Genomic DNA, 26,010 nt, shown 5'->3' on the forward strand with positions numbered 1-26,010 from the left:
ATATCTTTTCACCGTGCTGGAAATTCTCTGAACTTGGTGCAGATGAATGGCCCACTTTTCTGAAGGCCTTTTTCTTCCCGCGAAGATTTGTATGCAGAAGCTGACCTCCGCGGCCATGGAATGCAGCATATTATTCGTGATCATTTTACAGACCACCCACTGTGGAAGTTATGATGAAGGATCTCTTAATGATTCTTTGACGACTAACATTGTTTTAACTCAGGTTTTCACCCCTAAATAGGTATTGGCACAATTGAAAACCAGCTTTTCCGAGAGTCTGATAAGATGGTTTTGAGAGGCTTATAATCCTTGATAACTAAAAATGCTGTTAGTTTACATAGAATCTGCTTTCACAAATAACCTGTAAAAGCCACATGTCTGAGTCAGTATTACTTGCACCTTTTTGAATGAAATATTGCAGTAAGTTTAAATGTATTAGGATTAACATTCGTGATAATCAGTTGAGAGTTGTTTTTCACCATAAAATATGGAAAAATTTAGCTTTCTTGAGCATATTCATTCCGGCTGGCTGATGGTAATCCAAGTAGACAGGTCTGGTTAAGAGCTATTATTTGACTTGCTTTGTGAGTAGCTGTTTATGTGAATTCCTTTTGTTTGATTTCATTTTGCTTTCAAAGTTGTAGCTTAAATGATTGATCTTTGCTGTTAGCCAATAAGTCGCACCGATGAAATTTTTGATCCGGTGGCAGTCTCTTGCATGACACATATACTTCAGTAAAGGAGGCTGTCTTCTGGCTATCATTACTGTGGTAAGGTGAGTAAGGTTCCAGGATTATTGTCTCCCTCTTTCCAGAGTTGTTCATAGAATCTTCTTTGAGGCTGTTTTGGATTTGGTGAAGAAATATAATTCTTTTCTAAAATTTAAAAAGGTGACTTTAGGTCTTATTAGCATCATCAACATGTTTGTACTAGTGGAGTAATTACCGGAGTAATTATTGTTATTGTGGTTTCAATACATACACTTTCAGTCTGGTGGGTTAGTAATCTTTATAGTTACAGCTTATTTCCGTTGCAGAATTTATTGATACCTACGTTGGGCATATATGTCCACTCCCAAACCATGTGATTTAAAAAACAAAATGAAACTACTTTCAAACTTATGTGAAGCCAGAAGGAATCTTAGCACATTTTGTTTGTGGAAGAGTGAACGCATAAAGTATGGCCCTCTTTCCATGGTATGTCAAGGCTTTGCTTTCACCTTGTAGAAAAGCCTGTTTCCTACATCTTATTAACATTATCACCTTAAATTGTTAGAAACATGCTGCCTCAGGAACTGTATATGCTCAGAGAAAGCAGCCGCTCTCTCTCTTAACTCACAAACTCTGATCCTTATTTTCCAGGCGTGGAAATTTTGGTTCAGAGGGATTGAATGAGTTGCCCCCACAATGCTAGGAAGAGAGGGGCCGAGATGAGACCTCAGCGTTTCAACCCAAAGTGCCTGTGCTCACTCTACAGGTCCCTCCTGGGGCAGGTTCTAACATATATGAAACAGATGTGGAGCAAAATAAAACAAGGGAAAAATAAATAGTAGTTGGGTTCCAAAGAGCGGTAGCTCATCTCGCCACCATCTGTAAGACTGCTTTCTGTGGGAAAATGGGCTCAGCTTGCGAACAGGATGTCAGGATCAGCAGCTTCCCAGCCCCTCCGGAAACAGGCCTGTTGCAAAACTAGAAAGGGGCACCACACTCACTAAATGGTTGGGCCACTAAATTGTGAAAAATATTAAACATATAACATAGGTTAAAGGAAAGGAGATCACTGAAACTTATACTATAATTAGGGAGCAGTTTATGAGGGAAAGACTATTCTTTTTGAAAAATCTCTTAGTTTGAGAAACAGAGAGAAGGAATCCAAAGTTTCCTTGAAGGGATTTCAGGAGTTCCCTGGTAGCTCAGTGCATTAAGGATCTGGTGTTGTCCCTGCTGTGGCATGGATTCGATCCCCGGCCTGGAAGCTTCCTCATGCCACAAGCATGGTGAAAAAAAGGGGGAGAATTTCCGTTATTGGGGGGCAAACAAGACTATAGGCCTAGAGTTGGGACTCATCCAAATAATAAAAATTAACACTTATGCATTATTTAATTTAATCTGCAGTACATCACTATGAGGCCGATACTATTATTATCTTGATTTTATATGTGAGGAAACAGACCTTTGCTCAAGGTCACAACTAATTAATAGCAGAGCCGGGTTTTCTACCAACTTCTGCAGGTCCCCAGAGCCTGAATGTGTAAGCACTGTGCCTAGTTGTCCCTCGCTGTCTTCCAGTTTGGTTTGCGAAGCAGTTTAAGGCCTCGGGCCAACTAGATACCGCAGGTCCGAGAATAATCAGAAGTAAAATTAAATGCAAAGAGTGGGGCCTTTATTTTTTTAAGGAGCTTAAATGATCAGTAGCTTCATTAAGATTTAACCTGATCTGAAGTGGAGACCGTGGAACATTCTTGAGCTAGAGGGTGACCTAATTCTGGAGGTTAGTGCAGATTCCGGAAAGCCGTGTTGCACAGTCACCTAGCCTGAGGTTGTTTCTGTGATAGAAATGCTCTTGAGAGGTTGGGGTGTCAACCCCACGGGAGGATAAACCAGGTGAAGTGGGGCGAGCGGCCAAGACAGCCAGCTGGAGCCCGGGCACGCCGGCCGGCGTTCCTTCAGCAGTCGTGTCGCTGGGGAGACGCGGTGTCTCCTGGAGGGGCCTGCGCCCCTGGTGGGTGGTCCTCCAGTCTTTCCCCACCAGCCCTTTCTCCCCACCCTGTGCTGAGGGTGGAGGAGGAGGTCAAAATGAGGCAGAATCGCGGTCTTGTAGGAGCTCCCGTGCGAATGGGGGCACGAACATAAACAAAGGCCCCGTGGAGAAGATGCCCACGAGGCCAGGCTGGATCACAGCGGCGTCCGCCTTCCTGTCCTCCTGTCCCGGCCATGCCTTCTCCGCTGTGCCCCCCTCTTGGTCTTCCAGGCTCTGCTGTGTGAATCTGTCCTCTGAAACGGTCCTCTTCAAATTGCCAAAAGAATCTGCCAGGCCGACGGTGTGCAGTGATCTTGATTTGTTGATGCACTTTTAAACGTTGCTTTAATTTTCACTTCTGGTATTTTAAACACTTCTTCATCTTCCAAAAATAAGGGAGTAAGTAGTAGGCTGAATACACATATTTACCTGAGTTATTTATCACCCTCCTTTAGATATTGTGACTAGAGGTGATTTGATTCTAGTAATAGTTTTTGTGACTTTGATTTTTTAAAGTTGAATACACAGAATCCTTTGAAATTCAGGGGAGGGGTGTTAAATTAAAACATAGCCCCCATCTCTTTCGAGCTATGCCTTAGGCTGGAGTCTGCATATACTACACATTGCGTGATAAGTTAATGTTACTCCACAACTATGCATAATGTAAATATGCAATCCTTAAATTAGCTTAGTTCAGAAATCATTAAAGTTTTGTTACTTTAAAAAATTGTGGGAAACATTTGTATTCCCAAACTGTTTTTGCCTCTGGCTGCTTGTTGCAATTTTTCTTGTTCCAATTTTCTGTAATATTGATCATTCACAAGAAAAGATGTGTGTGTTAAGACGAGCACCATTGATGTTGTTTTCTCACCCAAACAAACAAAAAACCAGAAACAAAACAAAGGGACGGAAGGAAACTTTTGGAGATGATGTTTATCGCCTTGATCGTGATGGTGGTAATAACAGGAGTGGATAAATACGTTCAGACTCACCAAATCATATACTTTAATTATATGCATTTTTTGCATTCTAAGGATAATTTCGTCAACCTGAAAAAAAGAAAACGTTAGCACTGTACAGTTTTAAAAACATTCTTGAACAATAACCAGATAATGAAAAGAATAAAGCTTAAGGAAGGTTAATTTTTGAAGGACTGTCACAATTAAGCACCTCAAATTCATAGAATAGTTGGTGGTACCACAATTATCCCCGAATGACTGCTGTTGTCTTTGGAGTGTCTGTTTGTGTGTTTTGTTTTTAATCTCTCTAGTTTGTATTTGAAAGCTTTTTTCCAAGGATAGAGATTTTTGAAATAAAATGTTCTGAGGCACAGTCTTTGGCAGTTTTACTCTGCACACTTCATGTCAAAGGCAAATCAGTTTTCTGAGAGAGAATAATAGAAAATTATTAACTTTTTTCCCCCTTTTCTTTTCTTTCTACTTCAGAGTGCCTATTATAAAACCACAAGTGGCTAACTGGGAGCTCTCAATCAGATTGCATGATGAAGTTCACACTGTCACAGCATCAAACAGTGGACCAACGTTCTCTGTGAGTTTTATTTTTTTATTTTTTGGTGATCTTGAAATTATTTATGAATATTTAAAACAATTTTTAACACATTCCATGACTCTGGCCTTTTGAATCACAACATAGCTGTGTATCTGTTTCATCTTCCTTAGGAAGCTCAATGTAAATGGAAATTTTTGTTCTCTTATGTTAATTAGGAAATGTATTCCCAGACTTAGCCACATCCTAAACCCACTTCCTGATACCTAATGCATTTTTCTTTTGTTATTGAGAAGTAATATTTTGCCTTTCTTACAAAGAAGAGCATCTCTAATTCTAATTCCAAATGTATGATAGCTGCATTTCTTTTAAAACAAATAATCTGAAGCCTCATGTAATGTTTTCTTGAGATTTCATGTTGTGAGACATGCTTTAGGCTAAACTTACTTTACAGTGACATTTCTTTTGTTTAGAAGAGCTTAAATCCCTTGGATAGTATCCATGACAGAACTGCTTTAGATTAATTTGGGTCTAAACTGAAGAGTGTCACAGTGAGACTAGACTTGTGTTTATACTGTGATATGAATGACATGTTTAAATTTTTATTTAATTTAACATGATCCCTAGCAAGTTACCCATGACATTTTTCACAGAACTAGAACAAATAATCCTAAAATTTATATGGAACCATGAAAGACCCAGAATTGCCACACAAATCCTGAAGAAAAAGAACAAAGCTGGAGATGTAACTCTCCAGACTTCAGACGATACTACAAAGCTACAGTAGTCAAAACCGCATGGTACAGGAGTTCCCTTGTGGTGTAGCTGGTTAAGGATCTGGCCTTGTCACTGCTGTGACTCGGGTCCCTTGCACAGGAACTTCTACGTGCTGCAACTGTGGCCAAAAAAAAACCCCAGCATGGTACTTGCTCAAAAACAATCATATGGATCAATGGAACAGAATAGAGAGCCCAGAAATAAACCCACACACCAGGAGGTCGGTCCCATTGTGGCTCAGTGGTAACAAACCTGAGGAGTATCTGTGAGGATGCAGGTTCCATCCCTGCCCTGACTCAGTGGGTTAAAGATCCAGCATTGCCATGGGCTGTGGTGTAGGTTGCAGACCTGTCTAGGATCCTTTGTGGCTGTGGCTGTGGCTGTGGCTGGCAGCTGCAGCTCCTATTTGACCCCTAGTCTGGGAACTTCTACAAGCCACAGGTATGCCCCCCCCCCAAAAAAAAACACCAAACAAACAAAAAAACCACACCTACAGTAAATTAATCTTTGACAAAAGAGGCAAGAATATGCAATGGAGAAAAGAATCTCTTCCACAAGTGGTGCTGGGAAAACTGGGCAGCTGCATGTAAATCAGTGAAGTTAGAACACACTCACACCATGCACAAAAATAAACTCAAAATGACTTATTTAAAGATTTAAATATAAAACTTGACACCATATAACTCCTAGAAGGGAACATTCTCTGATCTAGGTCAGTCTCCCAAGGCAATAGAAATAAAAGCAAAAATAAACAAATGGGACCTGATCAAACTTAAAAGCTTTTGCGCAGCAAAGGAAACAGTAAACAAAATGAAAAGACAGTCTTTGGAATGGGAGGAAATATTTGCAAACAATGTGACCAACAAGGGCTTAATTTCCAAAACATACAAGCAGGTCATACAACACAATAACGACGACAACAAAAAACCCAATTAAAAAAATAGGCAGAAGACCTAAATAGACATTTCTCCAAAGAAGACATACAGATGGCCAATAGGCACATGGAAAGATGCTCAGTGTTGCTAATTATTAGAGAAATGCAAACCAAAACTATGAGATACACTTCACTTGAGTCAGAATGGCCGTCATTAAGAAGTCTACAAATACTAAGTTCTGTGCAGGGTGTGGGGGAAAAGGGAACCTTCCTATACTGTTGGTAGGAATGTCAGTTGGTCCAACCACTATGGAAAACAGTATATAGGTTCCTCAGAAAACAAAAAACAGAGTTGCCTATGATCCAGCTCTCCTACTTCTGGGTGAATATCTGGAGAAAACTCTTATTTGGAAAAGATATGTGACCCCAGTGTTCCCAGGAGCACTATTTACAATAGTCAAGACATGGAGGCAATCTAAACGTCCATGACGGACGGATGGATGAAGATGTGGTACATGTACACAGTGGAATACTCAGCCCTAAAGAGAACGAAAGGAGTTTCCGTTGTGCCTCAGCAGTAATGAATCTGACTAGTATTCATGAGGATGCAGGTTCAATCCCTGGCCTCGCTCAGTGGGTTAAGGGTCCAGAGCTGCAGTGTAGGTCGCAGACACGGCTGGGATCCTGCCTTGCCGTGGCTGTGGTATAGGCCAGCAGCTACAGCTCCCATTTTACCCCTAGCCTGGGAATGTCCATATGCCACAGGTGTGGCCCTGAAAAAAAAGGAAGTTATTACAAATAATAAACAAGCTTAGCACTAGCAAGGGTACAGGATACAAAATAAATATATAAAAATCAATTGCATTTCTTTCTTTCTTTCTTTTTTTTTTTTGCCTCTTTATCTTTTTAGGGCCGCACTCGTGGCATATGGAGGTTCCCAGGCCAGGGGTCTAATTGGAGCTGTTGCCGCCGGCCTACACCACAGCCACAGCAACGCCAGATCCAAGCCGTGTCTGTGACCTACACCACAGCAATGTCAGATCCTTAACCCACTGAGCAAGGCCAGGGATCGAACCTGCAACCTCATGGTTCCTAGTTGGATTAGTTTCTGCTGCACCACGATGGGAACTCCTCAAATGTATTTCTATTCACTTGCAAGAATAATCCAAAAACAAATTATGAAAACAGTTCTGGAGTTCCTGTCATGGCGCAGTGGTTAACGAATCCGACGAGGAACCATGAGGTTGCGGGTTTGGTCCCTGCCCTTGCTCAGTGGGTTAACGATCCGGCGTTGCTGTGAGCTGTGGTGTAGGTTGCAGACGCGGCTCGGATCCCGCGTTGCTGTGGCTGTGGCATAGGCCGCGGTGGCTACAGCTCCGATTCAACCCCTAGCCTGGGAACCTCCATATGCCGCGGGAGCGGCCCAAGAAATAGCAAAAAGACAAAAAGAAAAAACAAACAAAAAAACCAGTTCTATTAACAAAAACATCAAAAGAATAATATGCTTAGGAGTAAATTCAATAAAAGAGGTACAAAACTTACCTCTTTTCTACATGCTATGGAAAAAATTAAAATCCAAATAGAGAACATTTCATATTCATGAGTCGAATGACTTAAAATTGTTACAGTGGCAGTACCTCCCAAACTGATCTCTAGATTCAGTGTAATTCCCATCAGAATCCAAGCTTTATTTTTGTCAGCAATTGAAAAGCTGATACTAACACACAATAGAGAGTTAAGGAATCCAGAATAGTCAAAACAGTCTTGGAAAAAAAAAAGAGCAAAGTTGGAGAACTTAGTTCTCCCTTTCAAAACTTATTACAAAACTCTCTTAAAATCAAGACAGTGTAGTACTTGCATAAGCATAAACATATAGATCAATAGAATAAAGAATCAGAATCTAGAAGCAAACCCATAAATGTATGGTCAAGTGATTTTTGACAAAAGGTGCTAAAATAATTCACTGGGGAAAGACTAGCCTTTTCAGCAAATGGTGCTGGAGCAATTGGGTATCCATATGTAAAAGAAAGAATTTGGATCCCTACCTTGTGTTGTTAGTACAAGAAAATTAACCCAAAATGGATAAAAGATTTAAATACAAAAGATAAAAAGCAATAAAAGTCTTAGGAAAAAACATAGGGATACATGAGTTTGCATGATGAGGTGGTTTCGTAGATTTAATACCCAAAGCATAAGCAATAAAAGAAAAAAATTGATGATTTGGTCTTTGTCAAAATTTAACACTTTGCTTCAAAGGGTGCTAAAAGTAATCAAAAAGACAAACCACAGAATGGGAAGAAATTATTTGTAAATCATATATCCAGTGAAGCACTTGCATTTAAAATACATAATGAACACTTAATATTAAAGACAACCCAATATAAAAATGAACCAAGAATCTAAAGACATTTCTGAAAGAAAGTCTTCAGTTGCCAATAAGCAAATGCAAAGTTGCTCAACGTCATTAGTCATCAGGAAAATGCAAATCAAATCCACAGTGAGATAGTACCTCACACCCACTAGAATGGCTATAATTAAAAAAAGTGAGATGATAGCAACTGTTGTTAAAGAGGTAGAGAAACTGTAATCCTCACTCACTGTTGGGGAGGTGAAACGGTGCAACCCCTTTGGGGAACAAGCTGGCGTTTCCTCAGAAGGCTAAACATCTGGGTTACCCAGAACCTTGACCAAGTTCTGTCATGAGTATTTTTACCATAAACATTTAAATAAGTATTTAGACTTATTTATATCCTTGTTACTATGGTGGACATATTTTACCTTCCAAATAATGTTTCAAATAATATTTTTTCCAAATAGTAATTATCAGGCTAGATGTCAGCAACTAAAAGACAGATTAAATAGGAATATATATTCACCACTGATATTCACCAGTCTACCAATTCTACTTCTCAAAATCCATCCCAAGAAAACGATGCAAAATTACCAATATGGATATGATACTGTGTTGGGGAAACAAAAGATGAACTAGTGGCTGTTTCCCTTAGAGAATCCACAGAAACGGTCTCTACTTACCATGGTAAAGGGAAGAAAGACTTGAAAGTGATTAAAATACAGTGATAAATGCTGTAATGGAGGTGCGTTCACCTAATTAAATCCATGAGAAAGAAGAAAGCTCTCAGCTTCCCCGGGGGAAGGGAGAGATGTGGGGAAGATGAAGAAGTTCTTCTATTTTGCAGAGATGGCTAAAGGGTAACAATTTCGAACATGATTTATACATAAGCCAGGACTTGCCTCCACAATCCTAGTGTAAGTAGAAAAACTTTGGAACATAGTGGCGTGGGAGAGCAACGCTTGCTGAAAAATCAGAGACATCTTTTGTAGATAATTTTAATTGCTTGTTACAGAAGTATTTACTGTCTCCGCTTTATTGTTATTTATTTGCTATAAACAGTAAAGTGAGGAAGGGATTTCCCTATCTTGTTGTAGTTGCCTTATTGCTTTTGGGATGTACTTTAGCCTATTCAAAGGCATTTCCTGAGGCAGCTGACTGCTTTGGTCTGTTTTATTGAGTAGTTTCCCGTCTCAAGCACCAAGGGAAACACTTGGCACACACTGCCTCTGAGTGAGGTTGTGGCACAGCGCCCCGGCAGGGGAGACCTTGCCAGCCCTCGTTTACAGAAGAGCTGGAAGCCGAGGTTCAGAAAGACTAAGTAGGAGTTCCTGTCGTGGCGCAGTGGTTAATGAATCCGACTAGGAACCATGAGGTTGCGGGTTCGATCCCTGCCCTTGCTCAGTGGGTTAACGATCCGGCGTTGCCGTGAGCTGTGGTGTAGGTTGCAGACGCGGCTCGGATCCCGCGTTGCTGTGGCTCTGGTGTAGGCCGGTGGCTACAGCTCCGATTGGACCCCTAGCCTGGGAATCTCCATATGCCGCGGGAGCGGCCCCAGACCAAGAAATAGCAAAAAGACCAAAAAAAAAAAAAAAAGAAAGACTAAGTAGATAAGGTACCTGAAGCCACCCAAGTTGGAGGGTAGACTCTAAAGTTAAAGTAGGTCAGCTTGGTTCCAAGGCCTGTGAGCTAGCACCTCTCTGTATCTAACTGGACAAAAGAGTTTTGCTGGAGAAAATTCTGAGAAAAAGTAGCGCTGACGTGGAAAATTAGCTCTGTGAGACTGTGATAAATCTTTGTTAATACAGGGAATAATACACTTGTTTCTAGCCCGAATAGTTTTTGTCACATGATAAAAAGAACGTTCTTTGTGATTGAACACGGATGCTCAAGTCGCACCATTTAAAGAAAGCAGGGAATGGAGTTCCCTTGTGGTGCAGTGGGTTAAGCGTTACCGCTGCAGTGGCTTGAGTGCCTCCCTGGCCTGGGAACTTCCATATGCTGTGGGCGCTGCCAAAAAGTTTGAAAAACAAAAAAATGAAGCATGGAAAGCATCGGAAGAACGTGAATGAATCACACCACGTTACCTGTACAATGTATAGTTTTACCAAGTACACAATTAGATATGCTGGTTAAGAGTACCTGTCAGAGGGAGGTCCCATCTTGGCTCAGTGGTAATGAATCTAACCAGTATCCATGAGAACATGGGTTCAATCCCTGGTCTTGCTCAGCGGGTTAAGGATCCAGCATTTCTGTGAGCTGTGGTGTAAGTCACAGACATGGCTCAGATCCTGTGTTGCTGTGACAGAGGCTGGCAGCTACAGCTCCAATTTGACCCCTATCCTGGGAACTTCTGTATGCCTTGGGTATGGCCATAAAAAGACCAAAAAAAAAGAGTAGCTGTCAGAAAACATTTTTAATATCTTACTACCTCTTGTAGATATTAACACATTTTCCCAATTATGTTAAAATTCAAAATACTGATTTTTAGCAGAAATTTTACAGTCTTATCCAAGTAAGTAGTAATTTTTTTTTAGAGCAGTGCCATTTTTGAGATAGATAAGATCGTGCATCTAAAAGATTTTGTTTGTGCTTTCATTTTGTTTTCTTAATCATGTTCATTTTGGTTCATGTAAAGTTGTCCCAACTTTAGATGCCTGTGGTGGAGGGAGGGAAATGTTTTGTAGTATTCATATCATTGAAATCACTACCCTGTATTTTTCTTCTCGAAGAAAGAATATGGTGATGAGCATAAGAATAAAAGATAATAATTACATATGGATGCATAATAAGAAATAATTATATACGCATTGTTTGAGGTTTTTCTTCCTCTAATATAGCCAGTGCTTTCCCATTTGTTCTATCTCCCTGCATTTTGTTTTAGATTTCTTGACTAAGAAAACATTCTACCAGAGTTTGTTTTGCTATTTAGAGAAGACTTTGAAAATGTTGTTTGAAGTGGAACTATTTAAATATTTTTATGTATCATTTGTTTTTATTTTTTATTACTCAGTGAATTTATTACATTTATAGTTGTGCAGTGTTGATCACAATCTGCTTGTTTAGCATATGTAACATTTTTATAACGATGAAGAACCGAGTGAACTAAGCATATGCCAATCTTCTAGTAATCTTCCACACCAATTAACATTTTCTTTGTTTTTCCAGTATTAATGAAAAGAATCTTACATGTACCTTCAATAAGAATTTATGCCTGCATTTTACAGCAAAATCTGTTTTATTTTATTTTACTTTTTTGGCTGCACCCACAGCAAGTTCCTGGGACAGGGGCCAAGCCAGTACCACAGTTAGGACTTGCACCACAGCTGCAATGGTGTTGGATCCCTAACCTGCTCATAATTTTTTTTTTTTTTTTTTTTAAATCCCATTTGTAGAGAGTCATGCTAAAACATGTAGTTTCTGGAGTTTGTGCAGAGACATGGTAAGAGTCATGGTTGTTCTTTTAAAGAAATAATTCTCAAATGCCTTTCTGAGGAAAAAGATATATCTATCCTTTTGCCCCTATGGTCAATTTTTAGAATAGATTCTTATTCTTGAACATAAGGAGGACTACAGATGGAGTCAAATAACTTTTACATTTATACCTATTTAGGCTTTTTGTTAAAAAGTTATCTATGACTTAAATGCACAATAGGCAGACAGAAAAAGAACATTTTTTGCAGTAGCATTTTAAAATGAATGCCGTAGTACTGTTAGGGACTTTTAATGCGGGATAGTAATCCTATTTAGAAAATGTACTTGTAGTATGTGATAAATGATAGAAAATTGAAGCACGTTTTTGAAGTTATGCAACATTTTATATTTAAAATGTCTTTCCAATTTTTTTTCTTGTGACCGTAATTCAGTATTATGATCATGTAAACTACGTCTCTTATTTGGTAATTTTGTCATTTATACCCTTTTCCCCCCCCAGTTTATAAAACTGTTCTAGACAAAGCAGCAGAAAATATTATCCTATTGAGGAAAATGTTTTCTGTTAATGGATTTTTTTATGGAAACACATCATGTTATATAAACATGGAATTCTTTCATTTCAGCAAAAACATTTGTTTTCTTGATAAAATTACTTCTCCATTTGAGAAAAAATACTGAGAAAATAAATCAAGGAAATGCTAAAACAGTTTTAAAATTTTGTGCTAAAAATATAAAAACAACGCAGAAGTCAACACAGAAGCCAACAGACCAGAGAGAAAGTCTACTGCTCATTTTAGGGACAAAAGGGCAGTGTTCCTAATATATAAAGAATCCCTCCAAGCCAATATGCAAAAGACGACCACCCAGGCAAAAAATGTTCAAAGATGGTTTGCAGAAAAGGCGATCTAAATGGCTTCTCACAATGACGAAATCTGCTAACCCACATAGAGAAATTCAAGTTAAAGTTATGATGACGTAGCATTTCCCAACTACATTTTGACAAAAATGAGAATTTTGATAACCTTCTAATTTTGTTAGGTGTTAGGAAAGCAGGCCCACATATATTACTGGTGGGCTTATAAATTGATAAGAGCCTCCATGGAGAGCAGTTTGACAGTAAATTTGTACTATAGGATATGCTCATATGTAGAGATGTTTTTGGCAATAATTTGGGTAACAGCAGAAGACTCGAGACAACAGAAAATGCCCATCAAAAATGGGATAGTTAAATAAATAGAGTACATTCATGTTATTGAACTACTGTATAGCTATTTCAAAAGATTTGAGTGCTCCTCTGTTCTGACAGATTAAGCACATATATCATTGTGCGATGTGCTTTCATTTGTGTAAAAAAGAATGTGTGTATTTATGCCTGTTATATGTGTAAAGTATCTTTGGAAGGAGCCAAAAAACAAATCTAGTAACTATGGTTGGCCTTGAACTGGGAGCTGGTTAGCTGACCCCATGACAGAAGAAAGAAGGTTACACACACACACACACAAAAGGAGTTCCCATCATGGCTCAGCAGAAGCAAATCTGACTAGCATCCATGAGGATGCAGATGCGACCCCTGGCCTCGCTCAGTGGGTTAAGGATCTGGCGTGGCCATGAGCTGTAGTGTAGGTCGAAGACATGGCTTGGATCCTGTGTTGCTGTGGCTGTGGTGTAGGCACATACTTTATACTAGATGTCTCCTTAGTACGTTTTGAAACTTGAACCCTCTATGTGTATTATCGATTATACCTCCCTTTCTCCCCTCACCTCCCCCAAAAAAGAGGTTTCAAAAGTTTATAGTGGAAGGGTCTGGAAGACAGGGATCTATTGAAATCAGGGAATTTAATTACCTACCAACACAGTCCTGCACTGCCTAGGCCATCCGAGGAAGAAGTCAGAGGACCGGCTGGCTCATTGATTGAAGAACCTTGGTGTTAGACATCCAGGTACACAAAGTGCAATTACTGAAACTCTGTCAGCCAGCATTCTGAACTTGGGGTGGCTGTTAAGAGATCAATCTAGGAGTTCCCTAGTGGCTCAGTGGGTTAAGGATCTGGCGTTGTCACTGTGGCTTGTGTGCCATTCTGCCGCAAGGTCTGTCTCTGGCCTTCAAGTGCAGCCAAAATAAAAAAAAAAAAAAGTGTTGATCTAATCTGAATTAAAAGAACAAAGCAAAGGAAGGACAGTACCTTGAAAGGAAACTGAGTCAGAGTAGATTTGTCGTCTTTCCAACGACCTCTCATTTTTCCTCCTTTAGGTCTATAAACAACCCAGAGACAACCACATAGAGAAGTTAAAGAGATGTATGTTTGGCTAATACCAAGAGGTAGTGAGAGCTCATTCCAAAAGTTTTGCTCAGGGTCCCAGGATTCCTAGAACTTCATTGGTCCTGAAACATCCCTGATGGAGTGGGATCTTTCTCCCTTACTCTTGGTTTAAGGAAGACAGTCCCAAAGTAACTTCCTTTCTGCTGTGACCTCTTTACCTCATGCCCCTCACGCTAAAGGAGATCCTTTCAAAGCCAACTCACCCAAATCAGCTTGAGGAGGGGGTCAGATAAACGAGGTGATAGAAAAATCAGGTCTGAAGAATAACCGCGCACAGTGGCATCTGTTTACTTTTTAAATGCAGCCTTGTTCAGTGGGTGTGGCCCTGCACTTTGGAGCCATGGAACTGAATTGCATAAAAAAGTGAAGCTCCGGCCCCTGTAATCTGGAAAATTGCCTGTGCAGTTGCACCTGTACCCTCTTGACTGACTCAGTCCTGTTGTGCTCAAGAGTCAAGTGACTTGTTATGTGACTCAATGAAGAAAAAAATAAGTTGTGAAATCCAGTTCCTTGGAAATGAACATCACTACATGTTATTGGTTGTTGGCATTATTAGAGTTGGCAAATACTGTAATTAAGACTTCAAGTGATTTTTAGTATTATCGCCTGGTTTCAGCGATTCTTCTTTCTGAATAATTTTGTTAGGAAAAAGACTTGCAGTGTTGACACCAGGATAATCAGGTTGAGTTCAGTTCAATATCATAAGTCCTTATAAATCATCCATAGTAGTCTAGGAGCCCGTTTGAGCACTGGAAAAATTCCTTCCATTGCTTCAAAAATTTATTGAAAGTTATTTTATTTCCTTTGTCACAATATTATTGGCCCCTCAAACTTATTCATGACTAAAATGAACAGTGAGCATAAAGTGCCTTTACTGAGTCACTCGACCATTAGATGAATTTTAATTCCTTTGTAGCCACTTTAATCCTTTCTGTTGAATATAGATGAATTGCTGTTGCAGGCGACCTCAAAAGGGTGTGGGTCCTGGAGAACCAGTAGTAGTCAAGGGAGATGATGATGGGCTCCTCGTAGAATTTGTCATCTGTGGAGGGCGACAAGGACAGAGGCTGTGTCAGCCGAGAAGAACAAGTGAGTGATGACGGGGAGAGGCGGCCCTGTGGAGAGCACGTGGGGAGCCCTCACCTGATGGGCGGGGGCTGTGGGTGGCCTTAGGTGGGAAACGAGGAAATAAAGCCCCAGCCGAGTCCTACCGACGGCGCGTGGGGGCGGGGGGAGGGCAAGGGGTCCGAGTTTGAAGATACACGTAAGAAACATAAAAAGAACCAAAATGATTTGATACGTTTGCGGGAGTAGAAGAACTTCCGTGTGGCTGGAGCGCGGAAGCCTCGAAGCAGGGGACCTGGTGGCGGGGCCGCTGGGAGAAGAGGGCGAAGGGGGAGGCCGTGGGGAAATGAGCAGAGCCCTCTGCTCTGGAAATTCGGCAGCCCTGTTACGTGGTCTGGGTTTATCGGGAGAGCAGGGGACGCAGCGAAGGCTTCCTTTAGGCTGGGAGTTGCCCGCCTTTGGGAGCAGAGCTCGGAGCAGTGAGGAGGGAAGGCGTCCTCTGGGCGTCGATGAAGCCGCAGGGCGGACGGGAGGTCGTGGTGACCTCGACGCCGGGCATCCTCACCCCGGGGACGCCGGGCATCCTCACGCCGGGGACGCCGGGCATCCTCACCCCGGGGACGCCGGGCATCCTCACCCCGGGGAAGGCGGATGTGAGAGACTGAAAATACAGAGTTGGCTACACGGCATTTATGGACTAGAAATAGTAGGCTGAGCTGTTTGTTTTTTTAGCCATCTCTTACCAGAGCAGTTTATGACGTATGTTCTAGAGAATATGATGGACATATTTTTGGGAAGTCTACATTGTTTCTAACTTGGTGCCTTGTAGGAATTAATAGACGGTCGTTTGATCACTATTGTGATTGAATAAATGTGTCATGTTTTTAGTATACTCCTGTTTGATGTCGGATTCTTTTACTCACTATTTCTGGTGAAGCTGAGAGGGTTTTGGTTATGGTGAGTCTTTTGTCTTCATTTTTGTTTTTACCTGAGGAAGCAAGAACAGATTCTAGGCCTCTTAAGTGGCTCTGTAATTACTTGCTATCATGTGACAGAGTGTGATGCCTTCATCGCATTTATCATAAACTTTCATTATATCTTCCTCATTTCTTTGCCCACGTGATTAATTTCCATCTTTTCATACTAAAATAGAAGCTTTATAAGGATGAGGACCTTGTCTTGTTTATCCCTTGTGCTTCTCAGGAAACATTTGTTGAATGAGGAGCTGGGAAGAGGAAGGAAGGAGGACGGGGAGGCAGGGCTGGCGGCTCCTCCTTCCTTGGAGCTGCGGGGAGGGGAGGCTTAAGGGTCAGCGTGTCTGCCCTTGAGAGTTTGCTAGCAGGGAGTGAGGTGTCCTCTGCCCTCTGCAGCTTGAACACAGTGACGAAATTTGGATTTGAACTTTTCAAAAAATAAATTTTATTCCTCTTGGAAATGTAATACAGTAAATAAGCTGGAGAATCTTTTCAGTTCTTTAAACGTTACTAGTGATAAAAGTCATTTGTTTGTTTTGCAAACTAAGCTTCAATTTACCACGGAGCTAGAAGGAGCAGAGCAGATGGTTTCCAAAAGATCATTTTCTGAAGGATCAGTTTAACATTGCTGACATCAGTTGCAGATTTAAATGCATCTTAATGTACCATTAGTTCTTTTTCCCTCATGTAAGACTTTGATGGAAAGAAGAAAAATCCACATGACTTGTGAAAGGTGCCTCAGAACACAGCTCCATGTATCATTAAGGATTAGCTCAAATATCTTCCAAGTAACTGCCACCCTAAGGGACTTAACAGGACAAAAGTAGGAGTTCCCTGGTGACTCAGCAGGTTAAGAACCTGATGTCGCTGCTGCAGCTCAGCTTCGACCCCTGGACCCTAGAACTTCCTCATCCCAAGAGCACAGCCAAAAATTTAAAAATTAAATTAGGAGTTACCTATTGTGGCTCAGGGGAGACGAAGCCAACTGATATCGAGGAGAGTGTGGGTTCAATCCCTGGCTTTACTCAGTGGGTTAAGGATCCAGTGTTGCCGTGAATTGTGATATATAGGTCGCAGACATAGCTTGGATCTGGTGTTGCTGTGGCTGTGGTGTAGGCTGGCAGCTACAGCTCCTCTTCGACCCCTAGCCTAGGAACTTCCATATGCTGCAGGTGTGGCCCTAAAAAGACAGAAATAATTAAAATTAAAGAAAAAATTTTAAAACACCCAAAGTTTGTTTCTTGCACATACTAGATGTCCTTTGTGTGTCTGCTGGGTGCATCCTTGCAGGAGGCTCAGGCTATCCTGCTGCTTGTTGCCCTTACAAAGGAAAACAATAGTATGGGGGTCATGCGTGGCTATTAGAGGTTCAGCCTGTGTTCTCTGCTCACGGTCCATTGGCAAAGGCACCTCATGTGACTGCATTTGACCTTTAGGGGATGGGAGGTGGCAGTCTTACTCTGTGTCCACATGGAGGAGAGCAACCCTCTTTGCCTCCTTGCAAGATACTAGTGGGTTGAAAAACATTAATTTTTGTTGAAAAGAAAGTTACTGTACCAGTAGTATGCTTTTGAAGAATCAAAATACATGTACAAGTAGGTTAAATGCAGGATAAGTAGCCACTGTGTATTTTGGTTGAAAGTTTTGAAAATCTTTATATTGAAATGTTTATTTCTTTGCATTTTATATTTCATTAAATTTTCAATGAATTTATTATTAATAAAATTCACTTGGGAGTTCCCATCATGGCACAGAGGAAACAAATCTGACTAGGAACCATGAGGTTGCGGGTTTGATCCCTGGCCTTGTTCAGTGGGTTAAGGATCCGGCGTTGCCATGAGCTGTGATATAGGCTGGCAGCTGTAGCTCCTATTCGACCCCTAGCCTGGGAACCTCCATATGCTGCGAGTGTGCCCCTAAAAACAAAAAATAAAATAAAATTCACTTGAATTTAACTTGTACTGATAGGAGCATTATATTTTTCTTTTGTTCTTTTTTGGCTGCCCTGTGGTACATGGAGTTCCCAGGCCAGGGATCAGACCCAAGCTGCAATTGCAACCTAAGTGGCAGCTGTGGCAGTGCCGGATCCTTAACCCACTCTGCTGGGCCTGGAGTCCAACCTGTATCCCAGTGCTCCAGAAGTGCCACCAATTCTGTTGCACCACAGTGGGAACTCCAGGAGTTATGTTCTAACTTTATCAGCATGAGGTACATTTTTATAGAATGTTGTCTAATCGTTTTTGAAGACATCAAAAACTGAGATGTTGAGATTTATAGAATTACTAAAACATTATGTACCAAAAAAGGCATGATGAATATATTCCTGCCGTGCTTCAGACTTCCTCACTCTCAGGAAAAGACAAAGTAAAATGCTAATATGAAGCAGGGTTTTATTTTTTATTTTTATTTTAAGCAACAGCAACAAAGGAAATTTGAAGGCATTTGCTTTGCACACAGAAGAACAGATTTCCATCTCCTGGAGGGTGAGTTCAGGGGCACGGCCGATCTGATTAGTTTCACTTGCGCCATTAGAAGAAGCTCACCATTAAAGCAAACTCGAGTTAATACTATCTTAGTCATAGGTTAAAAAAATCAACACCTTGAATGATACCGAGAGGTTAATCAACGCTGGAAACTGGTGTAATGACTTCATGTGAGAAAAAACAAAACAGTGTTAATATGGCATATTATTGCCACAGCCCCATGCAAGTATGTCATCTGCCTCCTTAAATTCTCTAACTTACTGAGTTACATTCCCAGGCTTCTCATAACCTTTATAAGTGTTCTTATTTACTCATCTTGTGTATTTCATCAATTGTGTTATAAATGATTAATAAGTGATGCCAAAAACATCTGAAAGCTACATAATCCACATATGTTAGTGCATTGTGTCATACTTTATTGTTTTGAATTTAGTAAGGCATTTAAGGTTTCCTTTTCCTTAAGCTATTCTAATTTTTATGCTTTCTTAATATTTCCAGCCCTATAATTGGTACCCATATGAATTAAATGTACATATCCCTTTCCTGTAGCTGACGTTTGATTCCTATTACTAAATGTGAATTCTTAAACACTTCAAGGTAATATTTTTAAATAGGTAATAACCAGAGTTCCTGTCGTAGCGCAGTGGTTAATGAATCCGACTAGGAACCATGAGGTTGCAGGTTTGGTCCCTGCCCTTGCTCAGTGGGTTAACGATCCGGTGTTGCCGTGAGCTGTGGTGTAGGTTGCGGATCCCGCGTTGCTGTGGCTCTGGCATAGGCCGGTGGCTACAGCTCCGATTCGACCCCTAGCCTGGGAACCTCCACATGCTGCGGGAGCGGCCCAAGAAATAGCAAAAAAAAAAAAAAAAAGACAAAAAATAAAAATAAATAAATAAATAGGTAATAATCCTAGTGTTTAGAGGAAAAAGATTTGTTTTAAACAGTCTTTTTTTTTCCCCCTGTCAGTAATATAGCAGTGTGTATTTGTTTCCAGGAATTTATTCTCTGCTGTGAACTTTCCTCTGAACTGACATCTCTTCTGAGTTGGAGTTAATGTACTAAACTGCTGTGGTATGCCCAGAATTTTCTTGGGACAAAGAACGATAGTGAAGAAGTGGCCAGTTCGTGTGTTTATTTCTGTTCTGTGGATAGCTATACATAGGATCCCAAATAGAGTTGATTACCATTTTCATGAGTTCATATTTGAAGGAAAGAAATTAGAGAATTTTAGAAGGTACAAGATTTTGGCTCCCCTTGCCCAACTCCTGTGGCAAAGTGGCGAACACATGAGACCTGGAAGACTGAGTGCCTCACCCAGGGTTCCTGGGTGATTAAAGAGCGCGAAGCCAGAGCCCTGGGTCCCTCATGGCTAGTCCTTCTCTTTATATCGAGCTCTCTGCCATGGGAAGAAATTCCACATTTAGCAGCTATGCAGATGGTGTTAGTTTTAGCTCTATAATAAATTGGGGGAAAATGAAGTATTGAATTTCTCCTTATGTAGGGAGCTTGTTGCCTACTGTCACATTTAATAGTGTTTCTTAAGAAAAAAAAAAATGAGACAACTTAAAAAAAAAATGATTGTGCAATATGATTCTATGAGCTCACCGTAACCAATTACAGAAAATTTGAAAGGCTTGGTAAGGTAGACACAGACACTAAGACTGCTTTATTCTGTTGGGATAATGTTCCAAATTCTGAATATACCTTTATTCTACCACTTCCTCACCCACATAATGGCTGTTAAACAGGATATTTTGTCAAACTAAATGAGTTTTTAAGTTTTGAGCTCCTTTTGGTGGCTTTTCTTAACTACTCCAGAATCTTAACAGAAGGAAAATCAGAATCCTGGTTTTATGTATCAGAAAGAAAAAGGTAACTGCAACCATGGCTGATCCTCCTATTAATTTTTTAACCGCTTCCACTCAATAAGTCTGTGAAACACGTTAAATACTGATGCATCTCCTGTTTTGTTTTTGAGGTCTTGGAGAAGATCCACAAAACTAGAGTTGGAAGCCGGAAAGAAATTTCAGATCGTGATAAGTAAACACGTTCTGCCATCACTCTGATTTTTCAGGAATGAAATAGTGTAAACTCTTAGCATTACTTCTATGGAGCTTTGTAGTCCATAAAGCAGCATTGTTGGAGAGCCTCGATGTGCGTCATTTGTGACCGAAGGTTTTGATGTCTTCGCAAAAGGCAGACTGGTGCTTTCCTTTGAAATGTGTGAGGCAGTTTTAGATGCAGCTTCTCAGATGGATTTAATTAGTCCTTCGTAGGACTGGATGTCCGTTTGTTGCAGCTGAATTCTCATTTCATTCACCCATAACTAGAAACACCTCGCTTCAAACGGGTTTCTTCAAAGAGAGAAGGGTTTAGGGTTCTATGTTTTACTGCTTTTTGATGTTGGTTTCCCTTTAACTGAGAAGACCTTATGTTTATACAACTGTTATTATTAAGAAAACATAGCTTTCTTCCTGAGGTGCCTTTTGTATCAGCGCTGGTTATTGGTGGAAGTCAAGAGATCTGTGGAATAGATCTTGCTCGGTTGGGCTATTACAGCAGCTGTGTGTTTGCATATTTTGCTTAGCAGAGGCGTGAACTGAAAATGTGGCATCAACCTGTGAAATTCTCTAATCCTGAACTTAGAATGCCAGTATCATTAAACCAGTACTGAATTTGGTAATTGGACGGTTGTTGGGTTCAGAAGCTTATATTAACCACAAAAGCAGAGCTCATCAACGAACTGGATTTGCCACAACGCACATAGTAATTGTGTTGTGATTTACTGTGCATACGGTGTAAGCTTATGGTATGCTTTCAATAAATATGTTGAAAGAATGAAAGCACAGTCTCTATAGTAAAATTATGTATTTAAAAAAACGTATCCTACTACGTATGTATTTTTTACGTTATCCCTCAACCTTCACATTTCGTTAGGAGAGCTACTTGAATTTACCCTGAAAATAATGCTCTTTCTTCTCTTTTCCACTTCGTGTGTCTAAGGGTCTGGCATGCTTCATCATCCAGGCAGCTTTTATCTTCCATGCCCACAATTCTAATTACATTTCAGGGGCTGTGATCTCTCCCAGAATCCTGGTCACTCATTGTATTTCGGGTGAAATGCTTCAGGGGCTTTGGGGGCCGTTCACTCATGGGCTGAGGTTTGCATCCTAAGAGCTTCCCTTGCTCCAACATCCTGATTTGTATAAAAATCCTAGAAGATGCTCTTTAACTTGTCAGTCCTCTTTCCTTTTAGTGGAAAGACCAGGTTAATTTAGACTTTTCAAGCTTAAAATTGTCCTAAAGCCACAGGTTACACAGAAATACGCATGGTACTATATCCCACAAATTCCATCCAAGAATCTAGATTCTCAGGCTTCTGTTTCTGCCTCGTGAAAGCCATAGGTGCTATACCCCATCTTAGTCTCCAGACCTGGTCCTGTGTAACCGTGCCAACTTCTGAAACCCAAAGGTGGGGGATGTTTCGCCACTGAAGATACGATAAAAAGATAGACAAAGGCGTCTTAAAAAGAGTTTTGTCAAAAAAGTATTTTGAGCAGTGTTCACAGTAAGTCAGAAAGATTTCATGGAAAGGGCCCACAGATTATTGAGAACTGATCTGTGTCCTTGATTATATGTGTTTTGTATCTGTTTTGTGAGTATCCTGACGTTGGGAGAATTATGGACATGTGGCTCAAGAATAGTTTGTTACATTTCTGTAAATATAATAATTTTTTATTTTATGGATTGATTTACTTCAGGAGTTCTTTTAATAGTTCTGTCTTTAGTACAGTGTTAGTTTCAGAGTGTTTTTATTTCTTACAAATGCTCTAAAAATCTTGGTAGAGATAGAAAATCTCAGATACAAAGGACAGAACACTTGCGAATTATCTTTCATATAAATTTGCAAGACAACTTGTTAGAGCACCCTGTTTCTAGTATTTGAAGTTATTAAGTACAGTTATCACGTCTGCTGTTCTGCCAACTAGGCTGCCTTATAAAGTAGGAACACTGATCACATTGGATAAAGGAACATGAGCAGTCGTATTTTTCCTATATTCTCAATTAAGTTAGCATTGACTGGAGTTCCCATCGTGGCGCAGTGGTTAATGAATCCGACTAAGAACCATGAGGTTGCGGGTTCGGTCCCTGCCCTTGCTCAGTGGGTTAACGATCCGGTGTTGCCGTGAGCTGTGGTGTAGGTTGCAGATGCGGCTCGGATCCCGCGTTGCTGTGGCTCTGGCATAGGCCGGTGGCTACAGCTCCGATTCGACCCCTAGCCTGGGAACCTCCATATGCTGCAGGAGCGGCCCAAGAAATGGCAAAAAGACAAGAAAAAAAAAAGTTAGCATTGACTAACAGGGTTTAGTTTGGGGCTCAGGGAGGCGGGTGGTAGAGAAACAGTGATGTAACATTGTATTTAAAACAACAGTTTGTGAAGACAGACAGCCCTGAACCTTTGGATAAGTTCCTTACTGTCTCTGAGCCACTGCAGTGGTGGTATTTTGAGTAAGTACTGGTGCCCCGGAAAACATCAAGGCCTTGAGTCAAATGGACTTGAATTTCAGTACCGGTTCTGAGACTGCTGACTGTCAAACCAGTAGCAGCTGCCTTTTCGGAGCCTTCTTTTCCCTCATCCTGAAAATCGCGATCAGATGCTCCAGGACTTTGTGAGGATCAACAGGCTCGTGTGTGTCCAGTCTGCGCAGCGGCTGGCATGCAGTAGATGCTCGAGAAATGATCTCCCTTCCCCCTTAAATGTACACATTTTGTTTTTTTAAAAGAATCTAAAGTAGCTCGCACTTTGCAAGCAGTTCTTTTCTATTCTGTGAAAAATTCGTGGAAAGTTGAGGAAATAAGACTAAAAATGGGGAGTTCCCATTGTGGCTCAGCAATAAGGAACCCGACTAGTACCCATGAGGTTGTGGGTTCGATCCCTGGCCCAGCTCAGTGGGTTAAGGATCCGGCGTTACCTTGAGCTGTGCTATAGGCCACAGATGCAGCTTGGATCCCACGTTGCAGTGGCTGTGGTGGAGACTGGTGGTTGCAGCTCCAATTCGACTCCTAGCCTGGGAACCTCCACATTCTGCACAAGCGGCCCTAAAAAGCATAAAAAAAAAAAAAAAAAAAAAAAAGCGAAACAAAAAGACTGAAAATAAAACACACTTTGGTGAGGCTTGTTGGCGTCAATTAAGATTCTAATATTCTTTGGTTGGAATTATATTATTCACTTATTCTGGGAAGCCCTATTTGAGACCAAGGGAGGGGAGTTACAGAGGTAATTCTCGCCTCTCCTCCTTCCCCTTGGGAGGTTTTGTCCCCTGAGGCTGCAGAGCCAGTCAGTCACAGCTGTCTCCTTCCCCTCCCTCCTCCTGCCCTCTGGACCCTGAGCTGGTTGGAAGGTGCATGGGACCTGCAGTTCCTCCTTCCCCCACTATAGGGCGCACCTACTACGCTGTTAAGGTGCAGGGCTTTGTGGGGTGGGTCTGGTCCCTTTTCAAAGCCTTTCTCTTAGCCATGGATAGTCCACCCATTGTTAGGAACTCCAGGCATCATGGAATTGTCACACCGATTACTGGGGTGCCCAGGCTTGGCAGTAAAATGTTGACCCTGATTATTGTATTTCCCCCGCAAATGAACTTGCCAACGAATATCTAAGTTGGCTCGTTGAGGTAGTCATGTAGACTAGGTTTACATATGGTCCTTTGCTGGCTCGGGAGCCTTGAGCAGTTATTTTTAAGTTCCCTGCACCTCAGATTTGGCATCTGTAAAATGTGGTTAAGAACGTCTCTGTTGTAGGCTGACTTGAAGGGTTTGTGTTTAATGTTTATTAAAATAACCAGTTAATGTTAGCCACTCAGTGCATGCTCTTTCTTTGATTTAGACTCATTCCTCTGAACAAGTGTCAACAAGTTAGCTGCACAGAAAACCAAGGGGCATTCATAACCCAGATATTACCATTACTGGGGTTTCTAGTCTATTTCAGTGTTGTTTTCTTTTTTAAAGGCACTTTATTTCTAGACGAGTGTTATAAAATAAGCCACGTGGGGAGTTTCTAATTCATTGGTTAAATCTCACAAAGGTAGATACTGCTTAAAATTTAAAGATTTGGTGCAAATGGCTTAGGGGCGCGCTCTGTGTGGATGTATTTGCTCTTAGCCCCATTCGTCCTGCCAGGATGGTGACGTGTTCATGTTGCTCTTGCCCTCTTTTATTACTTGGCTTTTTAGAAAACCTACTGACTGTGTTTATGCATGTGATGTATGGTTATCATATGGAACAAGCGTAAGAAAACCAGCTGGTGTTTAACTAACTGTTGTGAGTGGCCAGCAGCAAATCTGTGAGCAGCTACCAAATTCACCCGAAGAGTACTTCTGTGTAGCTTTTAAAATCTAGTGATGGCTGCTTGAGAACGAGCTCAATATATCTCTTAATCACACACGTCCAGCTTGACTAGCAATAACAGCTTGTTTATTGTTTTTATGATCAGATTTCAAACAAGTTTAGAAGAATTTATAATTTTGTCTATTGCCAGCTACTGAAAACACCCATGACATGTGAGAGCAGTGGCGAGTGGCAAGATTGCTGGTGGTGGGTGCTGTTTTCCATTAAATTTAACTTATCAAAAGATTGAAGAAAGATCTGTTCTATTTCATTCCTCACACTGGTTTTGGTGCCCTAACGAATGTTATAACCAAAAGTTTAATCCAAGTCTTTTAGGTTTCATCTATTCTGTTGGGTTTGAAATGATCGTATATTCACGCCATGTCCCACCACGCATAGAGAACTTTACGTCAGTGAGGAGATGTTTCTTTTTTGTTGAGGTTAGCATTCCAGCTTGGAATTGAGCTGCAGTACAAGAACCGTACTAACTTAGACGGAGGATATTCTTGGTGGCGCTCCATGTGTATCATTTGCTTATTCAAGCATGTAAAAAACTTCAACAAGAGGAGGTAATTTTGCTTAGATTTCTTGATTTGAATTGTTCTACTACTTGGCACTGGGTGGAAAAGGGGGAAAAAAATCATATTGAAAGCATTGTTCTGTTAATGAAGTTGCTTGTCCTTTTTTGTGCCAAATTTGGCAGGTAAAATTACCATTTATTCTACTTGCTAGAGCTGGAGAACAGATTGTTGAGGAAAAGTAGCAATTTAAGTAATGACACTAGATAGAACGTGCTGCATTATATACATCTCCTGTACTTTTTGATATTGACATGCAATTTTTATTTCTCTGTAGGAATGTACTTTAACCACTGTATTACTTCCAGTAGCTTTCATCTGCTACATGCAATTTGCTTCAATTGTGAAATTTAAAAAAATAACAGTTGTTGTTAATTATAATAAACCAAAGTGAAGCATTTTGATCTGAGGATAAATTAATGATTGTATTTTGTTCTGGGTATTTCAAAAATATTGCATGTTTAAAATTAGGGACAGGTTTAAAATTTTAAAAGTAAAGATTAAATAGACACATTAATTAGTAT

General features: G+C 40.7%; 1 protein-coding gene across 2 annotated transcripts in view; it reads left to right on the forward strand.

Moving 5' to 3' along the window:
- PCCA (propionyl-CoA carboxylase alpha subunit) overlaps positions 1–26,010 on the forward strand; it is a 365,509-nt gene that overhangs the window by 235,462 nt on the left and 104,037 nt on the right. For both annotated transcript variants that reach the window (XM_021065866.1, XM_021065867.1), the window contains one exon: positions 4,185–4,287. In XM_021065866.1, the coding sequence (XP_020921525.1) occupies positions 4,185–4,287 (103 nt within the window). The remainder of the gene's footprint in view (positions 1–4,184; positions 4,288–26,010) is intronic.

The sequence above is a fragment of the Sus scrofa genome, chromosome 11, assembly GCF_000003025.6.
Source record: "Sus scrofa isolate TJ Tabasco breed Duroc chromosome 11, Sscrofa11.1, whole genome shotgun sequence".
NCBI lineage: Eukaryota > Metazoa > Chordata > Mammalia > Artiodactyla > Suidae > Sus > Sus scrofa.